At 38.7% G+C, this 26683-nt stretch overlaps 1 protein-coding gene across 4 annotated transcripts in view; it reads left to right on the top strand.

The window, feature by feature from the left end:
* LOC149225154 (protein ENHANCED DISEASE RESISTANCE 2-like) overlaps window positions 1-26683 on the top strand; it is a 125062-nt gene that overhangs the window by 22132 nt on the left and 76247 nt on the right. For all 4 annotated transcript variants that reach the window (XM_089376952.1, XM_089376953.1, XM_089376950.1 and 1 more), the window contains 3 exons: window positions 26139-26213; window positions 26351-26404; window positions 26564-26629. In XM_089376952.1, the coding sequence (XP_089233078.1) occupies window positions 26139-26213; window positions 26351-26404; window positions 26564-26629 (195 nt within the window). The remainder of the gene's footprint in view (window positions 1-26138; window positions 26214-26350; window positions 26405-26563; window positions 26630-26683) is intronic.

The raw sequence follows: 26683 nt of genomic DNA on the forward strand, positions 1-26683 counted from the left end.
ACAATGTTAAATTGCCGGGGAGGGGACGAAAAGTTTAACAAAGGAAATGCATGCAAAGACAGGGACAGGCGAGCCCTTTCTCTCTCCTCCACGTGGCGGTACGGTTTATCGGAGGTCGAGAGCCTCGGACACAGTAAATCCTACAATCCGCATATCGGCCATCCCGCGATCCCGCATCCTGCAACTTCATAGTAAATTTGCATATCGGCGATCAGCATGGCAGCGGGGTTCTAACTTAAAAAAAAAAACCTTTCGGTATCGCCGATTTGCGATACAATATTAACTCATCGGGGAGAGGCTGATTCTATTTAACAAAGGAATTCATGAAAAAACCAAGGCTGTGCAGACCCTTTCTCTCTCTTCCACGTGGCAGTACGGAAGGTGACGTGGCCATACGAGGGACACGTGTCACTCAGTTTTGGCGTTTTCAAGGGTCCTATAGGGGCATTTCTGGGTGACACGTGTCACCACTCACAGGGTGACACATGGCAGTAATGACGTCACCCCCCGCAGATTGGCCATCGACGATCACACAAGCTAAGGCACTCCTGCACCTCAGTCTCTCCGGTCTGCGATTGCGATAAGCGGGGATCCTCCCAGACGTGATATATTATGTGATCGGGCCTATAAAGCTCCCGCATCCGGACTGTCGGCCAACACTGAGAAGGAAGGTAAAAGGTCCCCCCTCTGTGGTTGCGATTGCGATAATTTTGGTGGGCCCGATCTTGTAGATAGGTGATCGCAAGGGTAAAGGGAAACACCACAGGCAAAACACTATAACTTGTCGGGATTGCAGGATTTTGCGCTACAAAGGAAACAGGCCCTCGGACAGAGGCCTGAAGGCCTTAGCGCCTGAGGACTCAACACTTGGTCGCAACCCCTGGTCATATGAAGGAAATAGTAGAAAAGGGGCTATACTAAAAGGGGCCTAAGGGGAAATCAGAACGCCTCTGTTCCGTGATATTTTAGTGATAAAGGACTGCCCCAAAAGACTTCCTGTTACATCGTAAACGCATCCCCAGGCAGACCATGAGCATGATACAAAGCTTTTAAAGGCGGATGGGTCAGCAACTGGGGCATTGAAGGAAGCATGGTGTAACGGTGAAGCTAGTATGGGGGGCTCCATAATGACTTAATGGTTCGACACAGGACTCCACTCCGACGCACAACAAAAGGACTGTCGAGACAGACATTTACAGTTGACCCACTCCCTACTCCAGAGAATGAGTCATTCACGCAGTAAAGGCAGAAGCGACAGGGAACCAGCTAAACAACAGAGGGGTGCACAATGACAGAGAAGTGGCTTGACCAGAGGCCATTCACAGGGACAACAGAAGGGACACTTCCTCCATCATCCTCCAGTTTTATTTTTAGTTTTGCAATTTCCATTTATTTCCAAGAAGGGATCGAATCCCAATTGTAATCGTTTTGGGCAATAATACCTTACATAGGCTGAGACAGCTAGTCTAGCAGGACAATTGGAGCTCTGGCTAAGACATTTTTGTAACTGTAACCCAAGCTCCCCCCTCTTCTTATAAATAGGGGGAAGAAACACTTATGAGAGGTTCTAGAATTTCTCACTCGAGTGGTTTGAATTCTGAGATGCCATTTTGGTTCTATTTGCTTATTCATGGGGGACTTGACTGATGTTGTGTTGGATGTTAAGGACTGGTATGTTGGACTCATATTGGATGAATGAAACTCTCTGGTGATTCCAAGCATGATCGATGTGCAGTATGTTTTCCCTTCTATAACCTCATTTCATAAGTTGTTTTTCCTTCTCTGAAATAGTGTAATGAGATTGTTGGTTTCTCCTTGATTCATGGATTTACCTTGGCTGCTAAATAGAGAACAATGCCTGTGTGTATTACAGATTTACTTGTGTTGTTCAATAGCCTACAGTACCTGTAGTAACTACAAATTTACTTGTGTTATTAGATTAGCTTGCAGTACCTGTATGAGCACAACCTTTCTCACACTGTTTGGTGATAGAGGTACCCATGTTATAGGCATGAAACCTCAATAAGTACTCTGCTGTTTCTATCACTCCACCTCCTTCCTCTTCCATATTTCTGCTGGAACATTGTTGCTGAGGATTCTGCTGGCCACAACCCTAAGCATCTATTTCCCTCCTTCCTCTCTTCCTCTCCACCATTACTACAACTTCAGTATTGAGTTGTCTCATTGTTGTGTGTCGGCCACTAGAAGAAGCCATTTCTCTTTGAGATTGCCCCAATATACCCCCCGCATTTGGATCCATCTATTAGCTTGAGTCTACCTTAATGAAGGCCTATTGAACCAAGCCCCTCTTATTTTTATTACGTGACAATTGGAGTGCACAAGAAACCCCACTCATAATCTTCCATGCACTCCTCTACTTAAGATGTCCTAGGCACTGGTCTACAATCAACCCAGAGGTTGTCTCTAGGGGGCTTTCTATCTCTCTTGCAGCACTTGTGCTGCTGGTGCGATCTGAAGCGACAACACTTCTATTGGCGAGGGTAGAAATGTCTAGCCATTTACATGTAGGAGGCCCTTAGACTTCATGTTGATATTCTCCATCCTCCTACATCGGATCCCACTCAACAAATACTTCCTTCTGATGCTCCCATCAACTAGGGGCACCTAGAGATAGACTACAGTTTGAATGGATAATGTAATGTTATGATTATGAAATTTGTTTTTTGAAGAGAAAGTATAGATGTGACAGCCTAGAGGTAATCCATAGTTTTTTGTTGAAGGAGTCATAAACATAAGAATGTCAAGACGGGGCCTTAATTGCACTATTGAATGCAATGGGCATTTAAATATGTATTTTTTGTTTATATTAATAAAGATACAATTTTGTCCTTGGGAAAATAGGAGGATGTGTTTTTGGTACCTTGGAAAGTGTGTCCAAGTCTTAGGTGCATAGGTAATAGAAGAAGGTACAATTGCAGGTATGGATAGAGAACAATTTAACAAAGTAGTTGTTGGAACCGGTCAATACTATAGTAGAAGGTACAATAGTGAAGATGTTGCAGCTTTCATAGAGAAGACATTGCACTTCCTCTTCCCAGATTTAGTAGGTATGGGCACTTTAGTTACTACAACATGATACACTCAATAGATCTGTAATATTTATAACTTTGATTTATGTGTAACATGATGATCTCTAGATGAGGGCATAGTAGTAAAATAGACTAGGAGGGAGTGCATCATTATTTGCATGGTTTCGGTAGTGAGGGTGCATGCATGTTCCAACTATAGATAGAATAGTATAAGGTTATCCTTATAGTCCAATTTAGGAATAAGCGTTGATCACTAGGAGATAAGGTGTTGTTGTGTGGCTCTAGTAATCCTTAAAGGTGCAACTGAATTGAGGATAAAGGCACATCCCATTCATGCATGTTGAGTTCTCTAATTCAAGACACCTTAGGTTAGGGTTTTCTTATTTAGGTAAGGCATAAATCTCTAGGTGGATGCATGCTTGCGGCCTCATATCATCTCCAGTTGAGGTGTTGTTGTGCATGTGCCCAGATTTTTTGTACCTATTATGCTTCCTAGTAAATAAAGGATTAGGCAGTGGTATAGGTTTAAGACATTTAGTTCAACAACAAGCAGTGAATTAGATTGCTATCATTTTGAGGGAATATGGGACTTGCTCATACATTCCTATTATCACTGTTACTCACCAAAAGTGGGTAACGCCTAGGAGATTTTTTTTTCCCTTTGGTCAACCAACCAGCCAATAGCCCTAAGATGATCCATAAATAGATTTTCTTCAAAGCTCTCCACCTATGCTATGGTCAGTGCTCTCTTCCATCTAGCATACTTCTTAAAGGAAGGTGGGTCATCTATTAGAATGTACGCTAACCATTTCTATAATCATGTGCTTTCGTTTAATATTTTCGGCATACTAATATGGATCATAGGTTAAGTTGGATGATTGACTGCTCTTGATTGTACCCTTGTTCCCATACTTCGGTCGGGGGATTATCCTTCGCATTTAGTCTAGTGTGACCTCCCCTAGGGCCCTTTTTCTTCCATTGTTTAGGAGGGGCACTAATAGGAGGCATTGATTGATATAACATGACCAAGGTAATTCATACTTACCACTTTCCATCTATCCCTTATATTCACTTCCATTCTCTGGGTTGATTGTCATTGTTCATTGGGACTAGCACCCTATATCCAGATCTTTGAGTTAGGGCTTGGAAAATTTGCCCTCAGATGTTGATGTAGCTTATAGAAAGGTAAAAGAATATGAAGCCACAAATGAAAGAAAATGAAAAATGCAATAGATGGTTGGGACAAGTAATAAGCATGTGGGAAAAAGACTAGCATGAGCTCTACCACCCCCCCCCCAATTAGCAATCACCTAGTTCCTAAGCATTTCATGCTCCATCTAAATAAAGGAATTTATGGATGTCCCAACCCTATTGAGCGATAAACTACTACATCTTAAAAGGGTATTGGAAAAACATAAAGCAAGTTGGTTACCCAAGCTATGCAAGAAAGAAAAGACAATCATTAAAGTAAAAAGTGCATCAAAGGGGTGGAAAAAGTAGGTCAAGGGAAGGTGTAACTCATGCCTCCACAATTTCTCCCTCTTATCATCATTATACTCAAGATATTGAACCTCCTTAGTTGGTACTGTGGCTATGACCATCTTCCTTGAAGTCTTTCGTATTCTGTCACCACATTTATCATATGCATCAATGGATTAATGGGCCTACCTAGGAAATGTCCCTAACCTTTGGGTTCAAAAGAACCTAATAGGGCTAACTGCATAATCATCCCTAACAAATCATCAACTAGAAAGATATTTGAAGGTAAGGTTTGTGTGAAGTATGTTTGTGCCCCTAACATTGAATATGGTCGACTATGATACTTTAATGGTTTTTGTCCCTAATGATGTTGATCTCACTTAATCTTAAGAAGTATGTTTCAGGTAGTTTCACATAGATACATTAGATGTCCCTTGAGGGATGGCTTGTCACAGGAATGCATATTGAAGATGACGTCCAACCCGGATGTGAGAGCACTTGAGACCTTGTAGCATTAGTGTTTCCCTTCCAAAGATACATGTTGGGCCTTGAGAAGCCCCACATGGATGTATTGCCCATTCTTCACCTCCAAATGATGAAACACTTAGCTTTGAAGCCAGGATGTTAAATTGATTGATGGTTTACCTAGAGGACCCAAGACGCCCCCATGATGGCCTTATAACTACTTGATGGGTGGTTCCTTGTTCTAGAGCCCAGATGAAGATGGATTGGGAGGGTTGGCACACTCCCTTTTGAGGCCAACATTGTTCCCTAGGGCTATCACGTCACCCATGCATGCCCTAGGAAGATGAAGCAAGCCTTCTTGATGATGATGTTTTGAATGAGGAGGTCTCACTTGGAGATGCACCCATGCATTTTGATGATGTTCCTTGAAGTGAGGAGCATTCTTGGACCCACTTTGTCACTTTGATTGATGGAGATGCCCATTTTTGGAGGTTGATGTCATGGTGGAGAGCTTATCCTCTCACAAGTATGGAGGTTTTATGACATTTTATTATGATTTATCTATTTGTAAAGTTATCTTTAGGTTGCCTTGTGTCCTATTTAGTGTTGAAAATATCAGTATTGGTAAAATATCGGCGAGGGTCCATAAAACATCTTATCGGCAATATCGGCGAAAATATCGGCAAACATAAAAAATGCATAAAATATTCATTTTTTTTTCTTTAGATTTCTAAACATATAAAGCAATAACAACATGAACTAAACACAATGGCACATAAATATGAAGAAAGCACTGATATATATGATGTCAAATAGAAATGATACATCAAACTTCAAAGGCGAAACCAAATCCTGCTGATCCCTGATAATTGTCCAATCAAGGACTCAAACGAAATAACGTTACATATCCTGTTGATCCCTGATAATTGTCCAATCAAGGACTCAAACAAAATAACATCATATATATAAAACTAAAAGTATTTCATCATCATGAGTTTTAAACTTATATGTAGTGAAAGTTGCAAAACAAGTAAAACTAGCAGCTATCTATCTGAGACCATTGGCCTCTCCCTAGCAACTTTCTTTCTGTCTTGTTCAGCAATTGCTTCAAGAGCTTTTTGTATAACCTTCGCACTAGAAACCATACAACGCATTACATCTGCATCATGTGCAGGGAGTTAGCCAGATGGTATTTCAATCGTGTAACCCCTCCTGACATCTTGGTCCCACACAATTTGCATGATATATATGCCCGATTTGCCCCATCAACAGCCTCCCCATACTCCCAAAATGGGTCCAAGGCTTTTGGCATATTTGACATTTGTAGTGAACTAATTCAAAACTAGGGCACAAAGAAAACAAAAAATCGGCATTAAATCCCCCAAGACAAAAAATAATAAGTAATAACCACCTCATTTAAAAAAAAATACTACATTATTTGCATTTTGTAATGTGAATGAAAAATGGCAATAAGAGGGTACATAAGAAAGTTGAAAAAAAAATGAAGCCTGCTGTCCAAATATGGAGAAAACCCTTGCATTGGCTCATGGGCATGAAAATCATAGCAAATGGAAAAAAAAACAAAGAAACAAAATGTTGGTAGGCAAAGAGGCAAGCAAGCATAACCCTAAATCTATGAAAAAATCATTAACATAGGGGTTTTTAAGAACATACCTGTTAATGGAAGAAATGAAGTTTGTCTCACTGTTCTTCAATCTTTGATCCACAAAAAGATCTTAGTTGGTGGTGATAATCGTTGTTTGATCCTCAAACCCTCCTTGACAACCACCACAAAACTCTTCCCCTTCCTTCTCCAACACTCAGAAACAGGAATGAAGAAAAAAAAATGATTCTCTTTTTCTAGCCGCGGCATAACACGCTCGATGATATTTTATGTCGTCTCGTGATATTTTGCCGAGATATCGGCGACATCTCGAAAATATCGCGATATTTCCGATATACGGCTATATATCGCCGATATTATCATCACTGGTCCTATTAGACTTTTTAAGCACTTTAAGCAAAATTTTAGGGCTTTTCATTTTAAATTTTATGACATTTTATTATGATTTATCTATTTGTAAAGTTATCTATAGGTTGCCTTGTGTCCTATTAGACTTTTTGAGCACTTTAAGGATTTTTTTTAGGGCTTTTCATTTTAAATTAAGGCGCTTGATTTCCTTCATATAAATAGAGGGAAGTTACTTTCCTTCACACGCACACATTTATCTTCTCTTGAGAGAGTGCATATTAGTGTTTTCTCTTGTTGTCTTTTCGATGCAATGGCTAAATAGAGTGCAAATTGTCTTGGGGAGGATATTTATTGCATGGAGAGACCATCTTGTGGATTGATGAAGTGGTTCTTGCTTGAATGGTATAAGTTTAATGCTATTTTCTTCCATTTTGCACGTGATTTTTAAAATTAAGGTTTATCTTGAGCCATATTAAACAGTGCAATATCTTTTAGGAACTCTAGTTTCTACATATTTATGAAAAAATTGTTATTCAAGAACCCATCAAAAGAACATATTTTCATGCATCCTTTGACCCTAAATTTTCTATGAAAGAAGTCACTAGGGTTTCTAAGGGAAGCAAATTGACTCCCACCCTTCTTCATTCAAGGTTCTACTTTGACTGCAACTTGTGAAAATTCTATCACTGCAACATCTGATTTACTTTGCCTACTTATTTTCAATAAGTTTTTATGAAATTCCTTCAATAAACATTAAAATAAATTCTGTTGCAGATATCACACCATAATACAGAAACAAACACATGCACAAGAATCAACACATCGACACAGATATTTTGGACAATAGTCCTTGGAAAACCCAAAGTGGGAAAACCGATGCAGCAAGAGAGGATTTTATTATTCAACAATTCTTCGGTACAACTAGGTGCCAAACTGGCTTACTCAACAGACAGAAAAATTCTCCAGCACTTCTCCCAGTCCCAGCGTCAGCTGGCTGACCTCTGCATAGCTCCCAAACGCTTTACGTAAGCCCCTGCTTGTCTGTGTCAGTCCTGGGCCTCTCTGCGTCACCCACGTAGACCCTCTAGTGATTGCGCAGTCTCTTGTTGCCTCAGCGTCTGCCTTAAAGGCTCTGCGTCTGCCTCTCCTGCCTCTACACTGGTCTTCTATTTCTGATGTTGACTCTCTGCTCCATACTTGCTGTCTCCGGTTGCTCTCCAGACCACTAGTTTGAATTTCTCAGCTAACCCTGCTCCAGAAATCGAACTGACTAGTCTCCCTCAGTGTGTCCTCCAACTGATCCTCAAGCCTCTTCTTATACTTTTCTCGTTGGTCCATCAACAACCGAGATTAAGTCCCTAATCAACGGCTAAGATTAGATCTGGCTTGATCCATGACTTTTGGACCATTCTAACTCAGTTTTATATTAATTATTTTAATATCTTCCACACTGGTTAGATTTTGTCCAAACCATTTCTGGGTTGTGGAGATCTCATGTGATTTAGCCTCTCCACCAATTTTCGTCGCTAGAGCACATCCGATGCTACCCCAAATCAACACTCCCTCTTAGCGAGGACTGTACTCTAGTAATATTCCTCACTGATTATCACCCTAATCATCCGACATTGGTCCTTGTGCTAATGCTAAGCCTCCCTGCCCAACATCCTCTGCACTGTTGCATCTTGTACTGCTTCCCATGGCTCTGCTACTGCCACTGCTGCATCTGTACGAAAGCTCCCTCTGCATCTGTGCTGTTGCTGGTCCTTTTCTCCCAACATTGCATCTGCACTGCCACTTCCTCTGCGTCCGTGCTGCTATCACCCCCATTTCTGCTACTGAAACGGGTTCCCTATCATCCCCATCTTTTCCTTGAAGTAATAAAACTTTGTCCTTCCAAGGATCTTGGTGAGGATGTCTGCCACCTGTTCTCCTGTAGGAGTGTAGCTCAACTGTACAACTCCTTGTTGGACACAATCTTTGACAAAGTGACACCGGATATCAATATGCTTTGACCGATCATGAAACACTGGATTCTCAGAGAGCTTGATGCAACTTTGATTATTGCACATGATCCTGGTCGCCTCCATTTTCCTTCTCAATAGGTTCACAAGAAGTTTTCTAAGCCATATGGCCTCACACGAAGTTGTGCTTGCCGCCTTATATTCTACCTCAGTTGAGCTTAGAGCCACGGACTTCTGTTTCCTACTGCACCAGGAAGTCATTCCTAATCCAATGTTGAAACAGTACCCAGAGGTACTTTTCCGATCCACTGAACTTCCTGCCCAATCTGCATCAGTAAATCCACTCAATCTGATATCCTTACCCCTGGTGTACAAGAGTCCATAATCGACTATTCCCTGTAAATACTTGAGAACGTGTTTGGCTGCTGCCCAATGCACCCTCTTCGATTCTACCATGAACTGATTGAGGGTGTTGACAACGTATCAAATGTCTGGCCTGGTATTGGCTAGATACATCAGGGACCCTCTCAGCTGCCTGTATAAGGTGGGATCAACATCCTTGTCTTCTGATGCATCAATCTTCTTCCAGTTGGTGATGATTGGAGTAGCCATGGGTCTACAGTCCTCCATCCTAAATCTTTTTAGGAGTTCTGTGGCATACCTCCCTTGTCCAAGGAAGATCTCTCCCTTATGCTGCCAAACTTCCAACCCTAGGAAGTAATGCATTAGTCCCAAATCCTTCATGTTGAATTGTGGCTAGATTCTTCTTGCAGTCCCCAATGAGCCTGGATGATCCTGTCAGAAAGAAATCATCCACATACAATACTAAAATTAGCAGCTCATTCTCTATAACCAGATAGTAGAGATTCGGATCCGCGTCACTCTTGACAAATCCCATCTTCTGCAAGTAGCCATAAATTCGACCATACCATGCTCTAGGTGCCTGTTTCAGCCCATACAAGGCTTTCTTCAATCTGCATACATGAGACTTCTTCTCATGTGTCTCAAAGCCCTTTGGTTGTTCAATGTATACCTCTTCTTCTATTAGCCCATTTAGCAAAGTCGTTTTGACATCCATTTGATGAATCTCCCACTCCATTTGAGCTGCAAGAGATATCACGGTCCTAATAGATGTATACCTGGTTACCGGTGTGAAGGTCTCCTCGTAGTCAATTCCTTCTTTTTGAGCATACCCCTTAGACACAAACCTGGCCTTGTATTTCTCAACAATGTCATCTGTAGCGTATTTGATCTTGTAGATCCATCTTGAACCTACTACGTATCTGTCTTGAGGCCTTGGCACTACCTCCCAGACATCGTTCACCATTATCGATTTGTACTCCTCTGCCATCACATCTATCCCATCCTGATGTTGAGCTGCCTTCAAGGAACTGGCAGGCTGCCCATCCTGAGCTACTAATGCCTAATATCTATCTGGCTGTTTTCGCTCCCTCTTATTGTTTCTTGGCGCATTGATGAAGTCCTCTACATCTCGTAGAATCTGACGAAGTTCCCTGCTAGTTCTTCCTCTGCCAGCAGGTGCCTCTGTTAGCTCCTCATCATGTCAATATTCTTGATTCGAGGAAGAATTCTTTACTTTCGTTGGTTGAAGGTTTAACCAATGACTCTTCTTTTGACTACTTTTCAGAAGGCATCTCACAAGATTTTTTGAAAGCCTTGTCCTCCATGAACTTCACATCTTGTCGAACCACTACCTTCCTGCTCCCTGGAAGATAGATTTTGTATGCCTTAGTTTTTTCGCTATATCCCACTAGATATCCCTTCTCTGCAGTTTGATCTAGCTTTTTCCTCTTTTCCTCGGGTATGTTGCAATATGCTAAACTCCCAGATATCCTGAAATGACTGACTTCAGGTGTCTTCCCTATGAAAACTTTCTCTGGAGTAATCTTGCCTAATGCACGATGAGGAGTCCTGTTCTGAACAGACTGTTGTGTTGCATGCCTATGCCGACAGGAATTTTGGCACATCCTGATCATACATCATGGCCCTAGCTGCTTCTACAATAGTCTTGTTCTTCCTTTCTGCTACTCCATTCTGCTTCGGATTGTACGGAGCTGTCCACTCTCTTCTGATGCCCTCCTTAGTGCAAAAATCAATGAAGTCCTTATCGACATACTCTTCTCCATTATTTGAGCACAACTTTTATTTTCTTCCCAGTCAGATTCTTCACTAGAGCCTTGAACTCTTTGAATCGACAGAAAACCTCATCCTTGGTTTTCAGAAAATAAATCCAAGTTTTCCTTGAGTGGTCATCAATGAAGGTAGGTAATACTCAGCACCACTAAGAGCTTTGGTGAACATAGGTCCGCAGATATCTGAGTGTATCAATCCTAGTACACTCTTGGCCATGTGTTTACTCCTAGGAAATGTTGCCTTGGGATACTTTTCTAGAGCACATTCTCTGCATACATCATCTCGTTCCATACTAAGATCCGGAACTCTTGTTACAGTGCTCCTGAGAATTCTTAGAGCCTCATGGTGCAAATGTCCCATTCTTCTGTGCCATAGTTCGTCAAAGTCCTTGACTCTGTTGTAACATGCATTTTTTGTTACCTTTAATATTCATGTTTCATTCAAGAATAACTTGAAAATATCTTAAAAGAAAGATAAGGCAAGAGGGAAATGTAATAAATTACATATCACAATCAAAACACAAAAGAAACAAGTATAAAAGAATTGGCCCATGCGATTAAGTTAAATCGAAATATAAATAGTTATATGAAGCCATAATCAATATATATATGTGTGTGTGTGTGTGAGATAGCAATGCGATTAGATAGCAATCGCGAAACAAAGCGGGCATTTGTATGAAGTCACCACGGGAATCACTGATTGCCGATTGCGATAAGCAGTTAATAAATCGTTGAATAGGCCGAACCCGAAGCATATATATATATATATATATATATATATATATATATATATTATGTTTTATAAGCCTCGGCGGGTCCGCGACTCCGCGATCATTGCATAACATTTATATATGTATATGATTTACACCGATTGTGATATGCGATGGCCGGACCCGATAGTTTATATATGATGTGCTTTATAAGTTTGGTGGGTCTGCAATATCGCAAGTTTTGAGTTCAAGCACCAATTGAAAGCGCCGATTGCGATTGCGATGGGTTTCGGACCTGATAGTTTACATGCAATGTTTTATAACTCTCGCACGTCCGTCTTGTTGCAGTTTATTAAGGATTGGGTTGATATAACAATGGAAAGTGCCGATTGCGATTTGTGATGGGAAGTCAACAGAGCATTAAACAGGCGGATCTGATAGATTTATTAAACAGAGTTAATTCCTTTCAGTTCTGCTTTGCGTATTTTGCGTCGATTTCGCTGTGTAAATGGAAAAATTAATGTTAAAACCGAATCTGAAGAGGAAGGCAATTGGGTGTATTTTCTGGTGTTTTGGCCAATCAAAACGCATCTGATACATACGTAAGCCCAGGTTATGCACAAGTCAAACACAATTTATTATGATTAAAGCGGATTAATTATTATTAAGGCATATATAGAGGAACTCGGTAGCAGATTAACAGAGCCGAAAGGCCAACAATCATTGTCATGTTCAGTTATTTTCTGTTTTTGAGATGTCTTTACCCTCTGTATAATATTTTGTAATAATTCTTACTTTAGATAGTTAGAGAAACAGTGTTAGTAGTTTGACAGTTTCAGAGATCAGCAACTTTTTCACAATGTATAAAAAGAGGAAAATTTACAGAGAAGGGGTTGGTGGTTTGAATTTTGGAGAACTCGAAGACTAGGCCACTATATTCCTGATATAACTGTTGATTAATGAAAGAATAAGAAGTTTCCATGAATTGTTGGGTATAATTTTGTAACCTTCTCTGTCATGTGTCATCTTATGTTTTCTTCTTTCAAGTATAGTAATGAAGCTGCAGGTCTTTATTTGCTTATGTAGATAAAGTTAAAATCCCTTAAAAGAGCACTCCTATACTTGATGTTTTCATCTTCCTTTCTAAGTTATAGATAATAGTTTCTGTGTAAGGTAGCATATTATCTTTAACTTCTCCAAGGGTCGCAGATAATAGTTTCTGGGTCAAGCAGCATACTGTCTATGATTCAGTTCTCATTTTCATAATTCTTCTAAGTGACGGATAGTAGGTTCTGTGTTAAGCAACATATTATCTTTAACTTCTCCTTCAAGCTTTCTTTACTCATCATTTATATTTAGCAACAAATGGCATTCTGAGATGTTCTGGTCATACATGTATTAAGGGCTAAAGACCAAGTTTTCCAGGTCCTTCATTTGAGAATACAACAAACAATAAAGTGACAAATAAGTGACAACAAACAATAATCATTAATGTCTTAAGCACAATTTCTCAACAGCGAGGAAATTGGTTTCTTAAGGTACAACATTAATTGGTGCCGCTGCCGGGGAGAGAAGACAAGAACACTTTTCTTTGGGGTTTTCAATATTTTCCTCTAGTTGTTCAGTGAAGAGGAAATATTTGGTTGTTTTGAATCAAAGCAATAACTCTGGCTTCGAGGAGACCCCATACAAGATCAGACACTTCACAACAGAAGGTTCAAGCTCTTTCAGATTCTGAAAGGCTAGTTTCTAGGAGGGTTGGAAAGTTTAAGATCCCAATTAGACCAATTCCTACATTTGTCTGCATGAGGCAGCAACTTATCCGAACATTCATCTGATAAAAAGTCATCTTTTTCATCAAGAACCTAACTGTCAAGAGCAATTTTTAGAGTCCGTTACTTTTCATTTACCTGCTACAATTATTCAACCTGAACCAATAACCACATTACCACCTCTGCACACTCTATTTACTTCTAAGTCAGGTTCTGCATTTATTTGTAATCAAGGTTCAATAAACATGGTAGTACTTGCGTTCTTGAAGAATAGGTATGCACCTCTTCAATTGCCACAACTGTTAAATCAAATGCCACTGGAATACCTCAAAATTCTTCCTCGTTTTACAGGGGAAGATGAACAAACTGCACAGAATCATGTTTCGGTATTTTGCAATTTTGCAGAAAACAAAAATGTTGAACATGTAGATGTTGTTTTAAGACATTTTGTTCAGTCCTTAGATGGTTTAAAGGGCTTCCCAATAATTCTATTCCTTCTTGGGAAGAGATGGAACGTTTATTCATTCAGAAATGGGAGAAAAAAGAGATCATGGGTATTCATTAACAGAGTTTAATGCCATAAAAAAAAGTCTGATGAAACTGTGGTCGAATTTGTTAGAAGGTTTAACAAATTGTACAATAGTTTTCCAGTGGAGATTTAGCCTCTACCTGCTGGTGCAAAAATAACTTTTGCAGGGGCTTTTGAATCAAATTTTGGATTCCATTAAAGGAAAGAAGATCTCCAACCCTTGATCAAATCCAAACAAATGCATTAGAGATAGAAGCAAATCCGGTGGCTGCAGGAAAAGCACCAGAGACACAACCTATCCAAGACAAGGGAAAGGCTAAGATGGAATCCTCTCAAAGTCAAGCATTGGAGGATATGTGTAATGTAATTAAAACTTTGTCAGATAAGTTAAATAAATTAGAGTTAGAAAATAAGAATTTTCAGAAGCAAACACAGTATAATAAGGACTTTAATCTCAAGTACAGAAGACAACCTTGGCAAATCTTGCAAAGGGAAAGAAAAGATAAAAATCAGATTCAAGCACCATTATATATAGAAGCAGATCCTGGTGAAGAATAGGAGCAACCTGAAGATCAAATTTCTACATTATACGTAGTAGATGAAGATGAACTTGGTATCAAAGGAGAAGAGTATGTATATGATGAAATAGATGCCATTCATGATGAAAATGAAATTGATGAGTATTGGAAACAATTTTATGATTTTATGCAGGTTGAACTACATAAGAAGTATGACTTGAGATTTAGGAAAAGATCAAGAAGTCAAGAAAATGAAAGTGAGCAGCAAGTTTCAACTTCCTCACCAAAGGCGACTCCACAAGAATCTCAGCCTGCAAAACAAGTGAGTAAAGGAAAGCAGCAATAGAACGCAAATGGCAAGGCACAAATACTTCAAGGTGAGTCTTCTCAAGATCAAACTGAAAAAATTCCTTTGGAGAAACTTGTTTCAATTCCTCAAGTAATTCCAGTCATGAAGAAAGGTGAAGATGAGAACGAAAGGACTGCTAAACAGGGTCACTTGTTTAGTCTTACTAAGGAGTTGGAAAAGGTAAGAATACAAGTTCCCCTTACAGAATTGGCAAAAACACCTATTTATCAAAAGGAGATTGCTGAGTTTATTAATTTAAAAGAAAATGAGAGTATAAATGACACTGTAAATCTGCAAGAGGATAAACCAGTAGTGGTTTTTGGTCCACATGTAGAAGAAGTAGATTTTTCAATACCTCCTTTTTATATTTCCTTATTGGTTCATGATTTCCTCCTACATAATTGTATGTTTGATTTGGGAGCTTCACATAATCTTATGCCTTTGTTAGTGATGAAGCAACTAAATCTACAAGTGACTAAACCTTATAGGGACTTGTATTCTTTTGATTCGAACAAAGTTAAGTGTTTGGGGGTTATTAAGCATCTGGCAGTGTCACTAGCCCAAATTCCCGCTAGAAGCTTGGTCATGGATATAGTAGTAGCAAATATCCCTGTTAGATTTGGAATGCTTCTATCTAGGTCCTAGGGGGCTAAATTGGGTGGTGTTTTGAAACTAGATTTTACATATGTTGTTATACCGATTTTTGGTGGGGAAGAGAGGAGATTGTACAGAGAAACTAGATTTGTAAAAACAATTACAAAAAATGGAGCAAGTAATTCACTTGTATATAGCTAGGAGAAGGATGACTTTGCTTGTTTCACACTGCATGATAATGCAGAGCTGGTTGAAGATAATCAGAAGCAGCTTACTTCAGCCAATGTAATTACAGAGCTGCAAACTAAAGGAGTGTGGAAATGTTTCTTTGATGGAGCTTATTCCAAGGAAGGAACAGGTGTTGGTTTTCTTCTAATTGCACCTGGAGGTAATATGTTCCCTTTTTCCTTTAAATTAGAGTTCAAGGCAACAAACAATGTGGTAGAATATGAGTCCTTGATTATTGCTCTACAAACAGCTAAACAGATGGGAGTTAAGTCAATTTCTGCTTTTGGAGATTCGGGCTGATTTTGAGCAAATAAAAGATCACTGCCAAACAAAGCACCCTATTCTTAGGGCATACAAAAATGAGGTATGGGATTTGATTGAGAACTTTTTTGAAGCTTTTAACATTCAATTCATTCTAAGAGATGAGAATAGATTAACAGATTCATTGGCTGTGGCTGCTAGTACTTTCAAGCCTCCTATTAATCCAAGACTATGATATGAGGTAGAAATGAGGCACAGACCCTCCATTCCTGATAATGTTAAAAATTGGCAAGTTTTTGAAGATGATCAGCAGATTAAAGAGTTTTTGACTATGATTGAAGAGTTTGAGGGCACAGAAATTGATCAGGATGAGGAAGAGACAACAAAAATTGCAGAAGTCAATGATTTAAAAGATTCAATAGCAAATCAGAAGATCTTTCAATTGAAAGATAATATTTTGCCAAAGGGACTTGTTCCTCTTGAAAGGTTTTTTAATTCCAATGATGTGGCTGTTTACTTTGGGAAAATTTCATAAAATGAACATTTCATGATCATAACATTAGAACTCAGGAGAAACCCAGGTTAGTAAAATTGTACGGTGGAGTTTCACCTAATTTTCAAGAGAGATATATTAAACTTTTCAAGAATTATGTTGATGTCTTTGCATGGTCCTATGAAGATCTCAAAACCTATGATGTAAATATTATTCAGCACAAGATTCCCTTGAAGGAGGGAATTAAACCCTTCAAACAGAAGCTTAGACAGATAAATCCTTTGCTTCTACCATCAATTGAAAAGGAGGTCAAAAAATTGCTTGATGCCAAAATAATAGTCCGCTCAGGTATTCTGATTGGGTGGCTAATTTAGTGCCTGTGAGAAAGAAAACTGGAGAAATAAGGTTGTGCGTGGACTTCAGAAATCTCACCAGGGCTTCTTTGAAAGATAACTATCCATTGCCTAATGGGTCACGTATTGCAAAAGGTGACGGGATCTTTTAGAATGTCAACGCTGGATGGATTTTTGGGTATAACCAAGTGGTTGTGAATAAGGAGGATCAGGAAAAAGACGATATTCACAACTCCTTAGGGAACCTTTATGTATGCCAGAATGCCTTTTGGATTGATGAACGCAGGTGCTATGTTTCAGAGGGCTATGAACATTGCTTTTGTGGGAGATAAATTTGTAGTAATATATTTGGATGATATTACTATTTTCTCAAAGTCTAATGAAGAACATTTGGACCATTTGAAAAAGACTTTTGATAAATGTAGAAGATTTGGGCTTTCCCTGAATCCCAAGAAATCCATTTTTGCTTTGGAAGAAGGAAAACTATTGGGGCACATTGTTTCCAGAGATGGAGTAAAGATAGATCCAGCCAGAGTACAAGCTGTGCAAAAAATACCACTGCCTAGAAGTAAAAAGGATATCCAAAAATTTCTGGGAAAGATTAACTTCCTAAGACGATTTGTGTCCAACTATGCACAAATCGTGAAAGAAATCATTGATATGCTGAAGAAGGAGAATGAAGTGCATTGGACCAAGGAAGCTAAAGAATCATTTTCCAGGATTAAAGAGGCATTGCAGGCAGCTCCAGTCCTAATCAACCCTGATTATCAAAAGCCTTTCCAAGTTTTTTCATTTGCGTCCTCAAATTCAATAGTCGTTGTCTTATTGCAGAAAAATGATGAAGAGAAAGAACAGCCAGTCGCATTCTTCAGCAAGATTCTCAGGGACACTGAGCTTAAATATAATATTCTTGAGAAACAGGTATATGCTTTGGTAAAAGCCCTGAAAGCTTTTAGAACTTATGTGCTGCATTCACAAATCATTGCTTACGTGCCAAATGCTGCAATATGTGTTAGTACAGGGTGACGTAGAAGGTAGAAGAGGAAAATGGATAGCCAAGATCCAAGAATATGACTTGGACATAAAACCCACAAAGTTGGTGAAGGGCAAGGATTGGCAAAAATGTTAACGGAATCAAACTTTCAGGCATTGGGAATCAACCTGCTAACACCTGTGAATGAAGGAGCAACTGAAGAACATGAAGGAAAGCAAGGCCCAGGTATGAAGATCAGGTATAAGTTTTTGTGTTCAGAATGGTATAAGCATATAATTCATTATTTGTGCTTTCTTTCTTGCCCCCAATCTCTAGATAGAACAAAGTATAGAGCACTAAAGATCAAAGCGCAACCATATATGATTGTGGAAGGCAGTTTATACTAGAAGGATCCTGTTGGAATTTTATTATTATGTTTAACAGAGGATGAGTTTACAGGAACAATCAAAGATTATCATGAGGGGTTATGTGGAGGACATTACAGTTGGAAGATGACTGCACATAAAATTCTTCAGGCAGGATTTTATTGGCCTACTTTATTTGGTGATACATATAAGTTTGTTAGAAGTTGTCAGAAGTGTCAGCTTTTTGCTGAGAAAAAGAGATTGGCTCCTTTACCTTTGATTCCAGTTTTCATAGAGGAACCATTCAGACAATGGGGATTGGATTTTGTAGGAGAGATTAATCCACCTTCAAGTGGACAACACAAGTGGGTTCTCACAGCAACTGATTACTTCACCAAATGGGTAGAGGCAATCCCTACTAAGAAAGCAATTGATCAAATAGTAATGAAGTTCCTGGAGGAGAATATTTTCAGCAAATTTGGATGCCCCATCAAAATTATAACAAACAAAGCTCAGGTCTTTAATTCAAGTAAGTTCATTGCTTTTTGTCACAAGTATAATGTTATTTTGTCCCATTCAACAGCTTACCATTGCAGGGAAATGGATTAGCTGAATCTACTAACAAAACTTTGATGAAGATCCTTAAGAAAACTATCGCAAAAAATCAAGGAGACTGGGATTCTAAGTTAAAGTTTGCTATGTGGGCTGTTAGAGTAACTACAAGAAGATCTACAGGGAAATCATCTTTTGAATTAGTATATGGAACTCAAGCTCTGTTTCTAAGTCAACTTGTGAAGCCGGTGATTGCAATGATTCAGGAGGCGAAAGAAGAACCAAATGCTTTGATAAGAAGAATGAATAAAGTGATGGAGCTAAGCGAGAACAGGGACAAGGTAAGAGACAACTTGATTTTGTATCAATCTAAGATGAAAAATATTTTTGACAGAAAAGCCAAGGAAATTGATTTTAGAGTTGCAGATTTAGTATTGAGATGCGATACCAGAAGAGAAGATAAGGGTAAACATGTGAAGTTTGATCCTCTCTGGTATGGTCCTTTTAGAATTGCTGAAATAAGATCCAATAATACCTTCATTCTTGAGAATCTTGATGGTGAGACTCTACAACTGTCTATCAATGGGCAATACTTAAAGCATTACTTCCAATTCTGAAGAATAAGCATCATTTCATTATAAATACCGGAGTGAAATCAATGTACAAATGCCATAGGATTTAAATTTATGCAAAGCAATATATGACTCCATGCCCGAGGTGAAGGCACTAATCTGCAGTTCTTAGTGCTTCTGTGGCAAAAGCACTATCCCTAGGTGGAGCCAGATGTTGTAACATGCATTTTTTGTTACCTTTAATATTCATGTTTCATTCAAGAATCACTTGAAAATATCTTTAAAAAAAAGATAAGGCAAGAGGGAAATGTAATAAATTACATATCGCAATCAAAACACAAAAGAAACAAGTATAAAAGAATTGGCCCATGTGATTAAGTTAAATCGCAATATAAATAGTTATATGAAGCCATAATCAATATATATATGTGTGTGTGTGTGTGATAGCAATGTGATTAGATCACAATCGCGAAACGCAGCGGGCATTTGTATGAAGTTACCACGGGAATCACTGATTGCCGATTGCGATAAGTAGTTAATAAAGCGCTGAACAGGCCGGACCCGAAGCATATATATATTATGTTTTATAAGCCCCGGCGGGTCCGCGATCATCGCATAACGTTTATATATGTATATGATTTACATAGATTACGATATGCGATGGCCGGACCCGATAGTTTATATATGATGTGCTTTATAAGTCCGGCGGGTCCGCAATATCGCAAGGTTTGAGTTCAAGCACCAATTGAAAGCGCCGATTGCGATTGCGATGGGTTTCGGACCCGATAGTTTATATGCTATGTTTTATAACTCCGACACGTCCGTCTTGTCGCAGTTTATTAAGGATTGGGTTGATATAACAATGGAAAGCACCAATTGCGATTTGCGATGGGAAGTCAACGGAGCGCTGAACAGGCAGATCTGATAGATTTATTAAACAGAGTTAATTCCTTTCAGTTCCGCTTTGCGTATTTTGTGTCGATTTCGCTGTGTAAACAGAAAAATTAATGTTAAAACCGAATCTGAAGAGGAAGGCAATTGGGTGTATTTTCTGGTGTTTTGGCCAATCAAAACGCATCTGATACATACGTAAGCCCAGGTTATGCACAAGTCAAACACAGTTTATTATGATTAAAGCAGATTAATTATTATTAAGGCATATACAGAGGAACTCGACAACAGATTAACAGAGCCGAAAGGCCAGCAGTCATTGTCATGTTCAGTTATTTTCTGTTTTTTGAGATGTCTTTACCCTCTGTGTAATATTTTGTAATAATTCTTACTTCAGATAGTTAGAGAAACAGTTTTAGTAGTTTGACAGTTTCAGAGATCAACAACTGTTTCACAATGTATAAAAAGAGGAAAATTTACAGAGAAGGGGTTGGTGGTTCGAATTTTGGAGAACCTGGAGACTAGGCCACTGTATTCCTGATATAATTGTTGATTAATGAAAGAATCAAAAGTTTCCATGAATTGTTGGGTATAATTTTGTAACCTTCTCTGTCATGTGTCATCTTATGTTTTCTTCTTTCAAGCATAGTAATGAAGTTGCAGGTCTTTATTTGCTTATGTAGATAAAGTTAAAATCCCTTAAAAGAGTGCTCCTATACTTGAAGTTTTCATCTTCCTTTCTAAGTTATAGATAATAGTTTCTGTGTAAGGCAGCATATTATCTTTAACTTCTCCAAGGGTCGCATATAATAGTTTCTGTGTCGAGCAACATATTGTTTATGATTCAGTTCTCATTTTCATAATTTTTCTAAGTGACGGATAGTAGGTTCTGTGTTAAGCAGCATATTATCTTTAACTTCTCCTTCAAGCTTTCTTCATTCATCATTCATATCTAGCAACAAATGGCATTCTGAGATGTTTTGGTCATACATGTATTAAGGGCTAAAGACCAAGTTTTCCAGGTCCTTCATTTGAGAAAACAACAAACAATAAAGTGACAAATAAGTGGCAAACAAACAATAATCATTAATGTCTTAAGCACAATTTCTCCACAGCTAGGAAATTGGTTTTTTAAGGTACAACAGTCTCCATGACTGCCTATTAGTGCCATTGGTGATTCTAGTTGTACTTTTGATACCGATTTGCACTTTCTTTTTCCAGCTCGGGTATTTGACGTATACAATATCCTTGATGAAGTAGACGTCATAGTCCTTGCCTTGAAGTTGCGACACGGAAAGTAAGTTCATCCCCAATCCTGGTACATGCAACACATTTGTAGCGCGGAACCGTTCTCCCGATTCTGTTTGGAAAACTATTGTACCCTTCCCTATTGGAGTACACTTTGCCTTGGTCCCCATGGTGATTTGAAAGTTCATCTTCTCTTCTCGATACTCTGAGAAACATTCTCTAATTCCCGTCATATGCCAAGAGGCTCCACTGTCTATATACCATTCTTTTGATGATGCAGAACTAGTCATACAAGCCACTTCTTCTTCCATCCTGGAAGCCAACATGGAGAAATCGAAATCACTTGTGCAATTTTTTGAAAATCTGTGCGAGTCCCCTAACGTGGATGCCTCTGCATCATGGTCTCAAACCATAACTAATTTTCCCTTCCTGTCTTTGATTACTCCCTCTGATACCATGTGAAAATTCTATCACGGCAACATCTGATTTACTTTGCCTACTTATTTTCAATAAGTTATTTATGAAATTCCTTCAATAAACATTAAAATAAATTCTGCTCCAGATATCACACCATAACATTGAAACAAACACATGCACAAGAATCAGCACATCGACACAGATATTTTGGACAACAGTCCCAGCAAAAACCCAATGTGGGAAAACCAGTGCAGCAAGGGAGGATTTTATTATTCAACAATTCTTTGGTACAACTACAACCAGGTGCCAAACTGGCTTACTCAACAGAGAGAGAAATTCTCCAGCACTTCTCCCAGTCCCAGCATCATCCTGGTTGACCTCTGCGTAGCTCCCAGATACTATGCGTCAGCCCCTGCTTGTCTGCGTCAGCCATGGGCCTCTCTGCGTCACCCATGTAGACCCTCTAGTGAGTGCACAATCTCCCGCTGCCTCAGCGTTTGTCTCTCCTGCCTGTGCGCTGGTCTTTTGTCGCTGATCTTGATTCTCTGCTCCGTACTTGCTGCCTCTTGCTGCTCTCCAAACCACTAGTTCGAATTTCTCAGCTAACCCCGCTCCAAAAATCGAACTGACTGGTCTCCCTCAGTGTGTCCTCCAACTGACCCTCAAGTCTCTTCTTATACTTTTCTCGTTGGTTCATCAACCACTGAGATTAAGTCCCTAATCAACGGCTAAGATTAGATCTGGCTTGATCCATGACTTTTGAACCATTCTAACTTAGTTTTATATTAGTTCACATTAATATTTTATTTTTCCTAAGTTTAGACTTAGGGACTCCATTAAAAATTTAATTATTTTAATATTTTTCAAAATGGTTAGATTCTGCTTTCTGGGTCTTGGAGATCTCATGTGCTTTAGCCTCTCCACCAATTTTTGTGGCTAGAGCACATTTGATGCTACCCCAAATCAACACAACCTATTTGATTCCATAGCCCAGTTGAATAGAGGTACTAGTGTTGCTGTGTTGATCACTCAAAATTTCTCGTTTTCTTCTATTTCATGGTAGCAAGGGTTAGGGTTTGGTTAAAATTTGCATCTAATAACATTTTTGGACCTATATGTTATTGTCCTTAAGGTAGGAATTGCATTTATTAATGTTTTAAAAGCAAAATCCATCATTTGTTGCATGTTTCACCATAAAATTTAGGGCTGATGTCATAGGATTGTGCTGCTGTTTTGTGCATTTTTGGCCATTAAAAACTTCTTGTTGACCTATCCCTTGCATACCTCCCTCATAGCCTTCAAGTCTTCGTTGATCTTATCTTTTGTAGGCTATTTCTTGGCTATTATATGGTTTTGCATGTTGTAAGTCTGCCCATCATTAGAACCCTAACTTATAGTAGCCATCTCTTAATTTATTAGGGTTGGTTGAAAGTGTACTTGAACATTTGTAAATCCCATCTTGGCCTTCAAGGCTTTTCTAGTGCCTTCTCCCATAACCATTAAGCTCTTATCATCCTTGGGCCTTCCTTCTTTGGAGATATTTCTAGGTGATATTGTTAGCAAGATCCTTAGAGAATCACTTGTCTTAGTAACACTAGGTCATCTATCCTCTAAGCCTTTCCAAGGAAGCCTCTCTTGTGGGGATAACATCTGACCACTAAACCACAGGAGAGAGGCCATTGAGGTGATATTGGTGGCTGATCTCTTTGTTGCCCTAAGACCTAGGTTACCTAGTGAGGCTTTGCACTGGACTGCTAGATTTTGCCATAACAATCCCAAAGCTGTTATGTTTTTGGAGGAGAAATGGTGGGAAATCATCTCCAATCCTCTCGGCACTTTTGCCCCTACTTGAATGGGCAACCCTTCGCAAACCTCTGACCACTACTATCCAAACTCATATATGTTGAGTCCATAAGAATGCCTGCTTGGGAAAGTTTCTTGTGTCCTCCATAACAGAACTTGCCAAGAAATCATGAGAACACCATATCATATGAATGTATGTGATAGCCTACTTGCTATTGATATTGTCTATAATGTTGCTGCCACTGGAACCCTGTGGAATCATTAATCTGCAGGTTAATTCATCAATCGGCATATAGGCATAAACATTATAACCACATCCCCACTGGGATCACATACATATCGAGGCACTGGATTAGCAGATATAATCGGAATTAGCTAGATTCCGATAAAATCATATGCATCATAATTATCATTTTTACATCATAAAAGTCATAACCATATTCCCATTGGGACTTCCTATATAAGATAAGCAGATACAATTGTAATTCACTAGAGTACCATAACCTCTCATATGCATACATATCAACATATAAAATTATGCGTGTAAAATCTGAAGCAGACAATTAGTCATCAACACCATATAATTAGTTGCATAATCAGAATGAAAACCACATTGTGGGTACTGGTAGACATCACGTCCAACATAAATTTAAGTAACTGCACACACACAGATTCATGGTGCCTCATATGTGCTAATAGGTTCTGTCAACCCCTGGTCAGTGGGTAGTTGACACTATATCATATGAATGTATGCGATAGCCTACTTGCTATTGATATTGTCTGTAATGGTGCTGCCACTGGAACCCCGTGGAATCAGCAATCTGCAGGTTAATTCATCAATCGGCATATAGCCACAAACATTATAACCACATCCCCACTGGGATCACATACATATCAAGACACTGGATTAGCAAATATAATCGGAATTAGCTGGATTCCCATAAAATCATATGCATCATAATTATCATTTTTACATCATAAAAGTCATAACCATATTCCCATTGGAATTTGGGACTGCCTATATAAGATAAGCAGATACAATTGTAATTCACTAGAGTAACCTCTCATATGCATACATATCAGCATATAAAATTATGCATGTAAAATCTGAAGCAGACAATTAATTATCAACATCATATAATCAGTTGCATAATCAGAATCAAAACCACATTGTGGGTACTGTTAGACATCACGTCCAACATAAATTTAAGTAGCTGCACACACACATATTCATGGTGCCTCATATGTGCTACTAGGTTCTGTCAATCCCTGGTCAGTGGGTAGTTAATGTGAGCCAAGATGAACAAATGAGTTAATTTGCAGTTTACGAATGAGCTGAAATGTTGGGACTACATTATTTGCATACAAATTTCATGTCAAATATGGTTGAAATATGTTTTGTGACCTAAAAGCCCACCAATGCATGGACCTGAATAATTTAAGAAGCATCTGTATTGTTCCATGTGTTCCCTCACTTTACAAGTAGAATGTTGTAGTGCCTCTGCTCAAGTTTTTTTGAAGTGTGGTTCATGGTTCATAGATCATAACTAAAGTATTGCTAATTGAACTTCCTATATTTTGCCAATTTCAGATATTTCTTCAATTAAATCTCATTAGTAAAACTTTATTGAGCTAGCAAGGGGACCTAACTTTCACTAATGGACGTGTTTTTGTAAACTTAAAATTGATTTTGGCTCAAATAAGTTGCTCACCTCAATGTATTTACAGTACCAAAAACCTTTGTGGGAAGTCCATGTTTTGCATGAGCATTCATGGAATTTTACATTGGAAAGATTTGCCAATCATCTATAATTGTTGGGAGTTGCTCCATAAGCTATTTTGCTGACAAGTATACTGCAATTCTGCAATATTCTCTGTATATGTTTTGATTTTCTTTTATAATTCCATATCTTAAATTCTGATAGGATCATCTCTGTCTATATTTATGCCACTGTATGTGCTCCTGACCTTTTTCTCCAGCTCCATGTTATAAAGTCAAATAACACAAAATAATCTTAATCTCAAGTTGAAGGATTCTCTTCCAATGAGAAAAGAAAGCAATTTATTGGTTCTTCATGATCTGTTTTATATGCTTCTTGACTGATGTTTAGTGCTAAATGTCCTAGTTATTTGCTTTAGTTTCCTTGCAGATCCTTGGTTTTATGAGAGTGGAAATGAGAAAAGTTTAGCTATCTACTTGTTTCTATGTTTGGAATCTGCTTTATTGGTTTTTTTCTTTTTTGAAATATATGAAATGCTTTCACATTTCATGAGAACAGTTATACCATGTCAGGTAGGGACAAATATGTCTCGAGGATCAGTGATACAGGTGATATGAGGCAACGTCATTCTCAATGACCTTAGAATACATGATTCATATATCTTCCATTTTGTAACATGACATGGTTACCTTTTTTCCCTCCCTTTCAGGAACCTGTAAAAACAGTGCATATCAACCCCTGCATACGAGTTGCAGACAACGGAAGAGAGAATATTTACAGAAAAGTACAAGCACTTTACACTGGCTGCCAAACTTAGAGAACATCTCTATTTTTTCAAACCTTTAATGCACATCTATAGTTGAGATATGATCAAGCGATTAAAGCACTTTTGACATGAGGTATAAAATGTATTGTTTGCAGGTCCTATTTGTTTTCACTTTATATGATTCTTCTAATCATGATGATAACCTTAAGGTAAGCCTTTTCTGACGAAAGCATCTTAAAGGATGAAGTTTGGGATGGATTTTTTGTTCATAGCAGGGTATATTCTTGTTTTTAAATTGTTGTTTTAGCTTTGATTTCTGAGTTGGTACAGATTTTTCTAGTTTGTATAATGTCAATGGATTTGGGCAGTTGGGAGCAAGGAGTTCAAAAGAGGCTGCCAGGTGGATGCATTTTTTAAAAGAAGCTGCTTTACAGGTCAACTTGATCACAAATTTGCAACCAAGTTTTCCTTGCTGTCAGTGCCTTTGT

Source organism: Pinus tabuliformis, chromosome J, assembly GCF_031772625.1.
Source record: "Pinus tabuliformis cultivar Carrire ecotype Pingquan chromosome J, CPIR1, whole genome shotgun sequence".
Taxonomy (NCBI): Eukaryota; Viridiplantae; Streptophyta; class Pinopsida; order Pinales; family Pinaceae; genus Pinus; species Pinus tabuliformis.